Source organism: Protobothrops mucrosquamatus, unplaced genomic scaffold (genome assembly GCF_001527695.2).
Source record: "Protobothrops mucrosquamatus isolate PMUCROS unplaced genomic scaffold, P.Mucros_1.0 scaffold133, whole genome shotgun sequence".
In the NCBI taxonomy this organism is placed as follows: domain Eukaryota; kingdom Metazoa; phylum Chordata; class Lepidosauria; order Squamata; family Viperidae; genus Protobothrops; species Protobothrops mucrosquamatus.
In genome coordinates, this window is record NW_015386500.1 from 701 (window position 1) to 6,880 (window position 6,180).

Here is a 6,180-nt window from a genome sequence, read left to right on the forward strand (position 1 = left end):
AGCATATAAACCTAAGATAATTAAACTTTACAAATGTTCAGCTCCTTCAGATGAAGGAAATAAAATATTTCAATCATTCTTCCATTGGAGGGGGGGACTTTGGTACTTTGCTCAATTTTCTTTTTGTCATTCCAGAAAGGATCATAAATTGCTGGTTGTATAGAATAACTATTCCAAAATGAATGTGAGATCCATTTAGAAAGAAAAAAACATAAAACACTTACAGAGCTAAAATATCAATGTTACTTGCCAAAATATGGGAATATTTACTTCAAATGACACAAATTGAATATCCTAAGAAAAATGTATATGGGTAAAGAAAGTTACTTGATCTGACTTGTAAATTTTTGGGGGTGGGGGTGGGGGGGAGATGGGCAGTGCCTCTAAGTTATTGTTGACTTCTGGTGACTGCCTGGATTAGTCCCTGCAGCTTTCTTGGCAAGATTTCAGAAGTGGTTTGCCACTGCTTCTTTCCTAGAGTTTAGAGAGAGACTGACTGGACCGAGGTCCCCCAGCTGTCATTGTGTCTAAAGTGGGAGTAGAACTCACAGTGTCCTTGTTTCTAGCTTGGTCCCTTAATCATTACACCAAACTGTCTCTCTGTAATACATATACACATTGCTATTGTCAGTGAAACTTTAGAGATATAAGATCACGCTGCAAAATGTATATAGTTTTAATAGAAATAAACTAATATATTGAATTTATCTGTGAGGGGGAAATCCTAACAAAAATATTATTTCCCATACTTATATAGGCCAAAATCTTCTTGGTAATACAAAACAGTGTTTGCAATGGATGTTGCTTTATTCTTCATGTAACATATAAAATGGTATACAAGAAGATTAATTACAAAAAAAGAATAATATTTTACTTTTGCAGTAGCACAACGAACTGCCATTGATCTATCTGTCAAACATGTACGAGCAGCTTTGTAGATATCTCTGTGACAAGGAACAGCAGCAGCTCCCAACCCTTTCAGTATGTTCTGCAAACTTAGCATGATCTCGTATCGTCCTTGAGACTGACAAGACAAAAAAACCCCACATCTTATTATAGGACGAAAGCACCAGGTTTGTTTTCTATTTTTACATTTTTATTTTGCTACTCTTCAACAAACAAAACTTTAGTAACATCATAATTATGTTAGGTGAATTAGGTCAAAAATTTTGCCAAAGGTCCCACTGTTAAATTCATGACAAAGAAATTATGGCACAGTACTGGAAGCTGATTGTCTATAACAAATTTCACCACTTTATTATTAAGTTATTGAAAACCTAACGGAGTTCATTTTACAAAGAAACACTTCTAGACCACTTCTGCATTAATGAAGATACAAGTGTGACTACTTAAAATAACAATACTCATCATTTTTAGGCAAGCCAATTGTTTCACTTAAAGCATTTTCATCATATCCTTCGGGCAAAAAGGCTATGCCATTATCTTTAACATGATTACTATAAGTAAAACAAATCAACTCTAAAGATTTCCAATAGACACATCACAATAAAAATATAAAAAAACAGTAAGAATAAAAATAAGAAGCAGAGGGAACGGAAGAAAAAATTAAATCATGGCATTAAATGTTCATTCTTAATGCAAGTTTCAATAAAGATTAAAAAGAGAAGAAAGGTCTTAACAAAGACTCATCATACTTTGCAATTATTACTTTGCAATTACTATGTATGATTCAAAGAAGTTCTGCAGAAATGTAATTCTATCTAGCACATCATCCTCAAATGTCAAAATATCATATGCATTAGACCTTCATTAAAATTGTTTTCTTCACTAAACTTTAAATCAATATTTTATTTCAACTTTGAACACTTGCTCATTTACCTCTGCATTCTTCATTGCTTTAAGAATATTTCCCACAGTATTCACAAAGCTGTTGCCCAAAATTCTTCCCAGTTTTTTGTATAAATAGCCCAAACAAACCACTGCAGCACTTTTAAAACAGAGAAGAAGAAAAACGCAATCAGGCAACCTTTAAAAAACATTATTAATATTATGCTATACTGCATTTTATTATAAACAGATGAGATTCTGAATAATCAATAGCTATTAATAATAAAAAGCTTTTAAATATTAAATTATTCAGGAAAATTTCCTTAACCTATGGTTTCTAGTTGTATTAGGTTGCCATGTCCAGCAGTATGTTGACTGGTAATTCTGCACAACAAAACTTAAAGACAACCAGTTGCATAAGGTAGGTTTAAGATATACATTTTAGAATCACTTTATTTAAAAAAAACTAAACTGATTCACAACCTGGTACAAAGAAACATCTTGGATTTGCCTTTGCAACTGAATTTCTTACTTACAAGTAGTCCTTGACTTACAACCATAACTGAGCCTGGTAATTATGGTTGTAAGCTGTGATGGTCATAAAGCAGATCATCATGTAACCCATTCATTTTAATATTTTTTTTGTGGTAGTTGCTAAGCAAACACCATAGTTGCTAAGTGAACCCATTGTTTATTCTGGGTGATTTTTGCCAGAAACCAAGAGTAAATGCTAGTTTTTGATAAAAATATTGTAAATCATGGCGAAATGATTGCAGGATGCTGTGTTGTAAGCCAAGCATTCCTTCAAATGGACTATAAAGTTTGCACAGAAGTATAGTTTGTTAAAGAGCATTCCACCAAATTCCAATGGCTCAGTTACGGACTGAAAAGTCAGCCTTTGCTAGTAGAAACATATCTGTGAAATCCTTGACAGCCTCAAAAATAAAAAAAAGCACAAGTGTAAATCTCAATGACAAAAAAGTTACCTATGCCAGAATATACATGCAGAAAATCCTAGTATACTTGAAAGAGGCAAGAGTTTGTGGTAACTTTGCCATTGGCTGGTTGTTTTGTTTTAATCTAGCCTTTTTTCAAACTTTCTTACTCATCTCTGTAAAGAATAACTTTTATTGATTTATTTTTGGCTTGCACTACCCTGTACCTGATGAACTGTGATAAGAGTTTGATAGTGATTCCTTTATTTTGTTTTTATATGTATCTGCTTTTCTGTCATTTTCTGAGATTGATAAAAAATCAACATGCTATTTCGCACTTCTAAGAAATTCCTACAGAATACCTTTCCTTTTATATAGAGGAAGTATAATAGCATTCTCCTAACTGTCAGACACAAGTAATTCCAATGATATTCAACATTCCCATGCAAATGTCTCTCATACTATTTCTAGCATAAATAAATACATTTCTCATTTCAGTTACATTCCAAAGTATTTATTTTTATTGACAGTTTTATTGACTCAATAGAGTCAATAGAGGTTTCTTGTTTAGTCTTCTTCACTCATCTCCAGACAATATTTATTTTCATTAAAATCACTTATTCGTAATGAAACTCACACTTTTACATCAATGCAAGTACTCATCAACTCCTCTCTCCAAGATCAGACATTAAATTTCTGTTTGTTTATCTGCTTTTTCTTTCATTCGTTAATTCATGCTCATTACCATTTACACCATCTACATTCAAAGTCATGGTTTATCATATACCATGGTCATAACCAGATGAGTCTACAACTTCCATTCCCTATCATGCCTTTGGCCAATTTAATCTTCACATGATGCTTTTTTAGTAATGCAGAGAAACCAATCAGGCTACCACTCTTAATAATACTAACATAATTCAATGAAGACAGTAGTAATCAGTTCTGCCATTTATTGGATAGTATGCCATAGGCTCAGGCAAAACTCAAATTTTTCCAAGTATATTCCTGATATTTTATTGAAACTACAATTTCTAATCTAGACACTACCTTGCATTGCTATAATTGTCCACATGTCCACAACTGGGAGCTGCATGCTGTGAATAGACACACTCAAGATATAAGATGAAACAGGAGCAACCTGTCTTAATCTGAATTGTTTCCTCAATGCAAAGCAAGTCTGAGTTCTAAGTAGGAGCCACCCACTAGACTTTCATAAAATAATTGATATGAAGGTGCAATTATTAGTATAGTAAATTTATAGAAGATAATGCAATAGACATATGTTAGAAGAAAGCATTTGCAAAAATGTTTATATTAAGAGAAGTTTCATATAATGAAAAGTATGAATTGTTGTGCACAACAAATTTTATGCCTACCTTTTTAAAAAAGGAAATTGTGTTTCAAACATATAAACATTAAAATTAAAGCATTTCTTCCATCTGTATCCAGAAAAGAAACACCCATAACTAAAGAATTAATGATGTTATATCCTGGAACATGAGTTTACTTGAGGTTAAATGTTTTTCAATTGTTAAAGCCTATTTTTAGGTTATGCATACCTCCTATTCCTTTGAAAAATCTTATGCAATCCTCATAGGATATAGCTACAATTTCATCTCAAAAATATTGTAGCCAATATTTTATGTTAGAGGCAAAGGCAGGGGCTTCTATCGGCTAGCAGCTCACTTGAGAAAGGATGGAGCATTATTGGTGCCAAATTGGAGATTGGAGCTATTTATTTGACTATAATTCTTGAACTGCCTATGTTTAAATGCCCGTCTAGTTATCCACTACAATATATAAATGTCAATCCAACATTTCTAGGCATTCCTCCAATTGCTGTGTTTTCACCAGTCTCTTTTTCTAAACTAAATTGTTTTGATTATTCTGTTCCCATTATCCAGCTAAAGACTCATTCCTGACTCATTTCAACTAAAGACTCATACAACTAAAAATAATAGCACCTAAAAAGAAAGAAATTGCCTTTGTGTTGTGCAAATGGGCATTGCATGGGAAAACATAGGGAACTATGGCTCTGTTACCAGGCCAACGAAAAATTGGATGCAGTCCTATTCTAATCTTCAAAACTCACACTGTATGCAATTTTGTTATTTTTATTTAAGACTCCACAGGCTCTATGATGAAAAAATAATACTTTATTATGACCATGGTGGACTTTTAAACTTACAGTTTAGTAGGTAGATAGCTTGGTGAATCATCTTTACTGAGAATAAGTTCATTGCATTTGTCAATTGTTTGGTGAACAGAAAAAACATCTCCTGTGCTATACAATATAGCGAGGTTCTTGGCAATGAGTTGTCTAGCAGGAGGTCCTGGTGAATTGGTTAATAAAGATATCAATTGCTCAACAAGCTTGTTCTGTTTTTCCCTTATATCAGCCTGGAAATATAGAATATACGGTTAACAAGAGAGACATTCAAACTTTGAACTATCTGAAAAGCTTCAGACCACTTTCAGCTGGATTCAGACTTATTCAAGTGAAGCCTGGCTCAAAATAGCATCCAATTTCCATTTCTAGTCACTAGTCAGTTCCCTATATACCCCTTATATCCCCCCCCCCCAGGAATAAAAGAGAAGAAAACAGGAAACAAAAATATGTTCTGTTCTAAGTTGTATCTTTCTTACCTGATTAGTTGCTGGTAAAAGTTTTTCCAAAAACCTCAGCCACTCCAAAGCAAATTCTGTTTTCTGAAATTCACCCAGCTGATTATAAACCTCTTCATTAAATAGCAAGCTGCAAGCCAACTCCATTCTTTAAAGCATCTCCTTTTCTCTATGTGAAAGCCACTCATGAAGGCACACAGGAATGTTGCTGTGTGATGTCAGCATTTACTGGCTGAATGAAAAAGGGCACCTGGATAAATATATAATAAATATATTTAAGAGTGGAAATGACATATTTTAATTACAACATTTAATCTCAGGGTGCTTTGCTGCATTTTAGAAGTATTAATAATTCTTGAACCGTAATTCTTAAAATCTCTTAAAATTTGGCAACTGCTTAATGTTGTAATATCTACAAGAAGCAATGCTAGCATACAAGAAAGATCACTTGTAGACTGTTATTTGTTTAAATTTTATCTTACATTTCTGTCAAAAATTTAAGGTGGAGTACTTCCTTCTTTGATTTTTCCCCATAACCTCTCTATGACAATAACTTACCCAAAGCCACCCAACTAACTTCAGACAAAGTCTGAATATGTACTTGGGTCTCCAACATCTTAACCACCACACTACATAAGAGAACTGTGTTGCTACCAGGGTCCTTATTTTTTATACAACACAGTGTGGTATTGACTATAGAACATGTATTTCACCTATAACTTATTCTCACAGTGACAATAGTAGACAATAGATGTATCTTGACCCTTTCAACAGAAGAGACAACCCTCTTCTCATCTGAATCAAAAACATATGAGAAGACAAAACAGGT

General features: G+C 33.3%; 1 protein-coding gene across 1 annotated transcript; it reads right to left on the minus strand.

Moving 5' to 3' along the window:
• Positions 1–4,897: 4,897 nt before the first annotated feature.
• Positions 4,898–5,569, minus strand: LOC107284945 (HEAT repeat-containing protein 5A-like). Its single transcript, XM_015813077.1, has 2 exons — positions 5,373–5,569; positions 4,898–5,126 (listed from the first exon to the last, which is right to left on the minus strand). The coding sequence occupies exons 1-2, from the start codon at positions 5,496–5,498 to the stop codon at positions 4,911–4,913; spliced, it is 342 nt and encodes a 113-aa protein (XP_015668563.1). The 5' UTR covers positions 5,499–5,569; the 3' UTR covers positions 4,898–4,910.
• Between the last annotated feature and the right edge of the window lie 611 nt (positions 5,570–6,180).

Bases quoted from the DNA above. Each gene is read 5' to 3' on its own strand.
- LOC107284945 (XM_015813077.1), bottom strand. From the start codon at position 5,498: ATGGAGTTGGCTTGCAGCTTGCTATTTAATGAAGAGGTTTATAATCAG. The intron at 5,127-5,372 runs GTAAGAAAGATA...CTATATTTCCAG, and splicing joins TTTTACCAGCAACTAATCAG to GCTGATATAAGGGAAAAACA.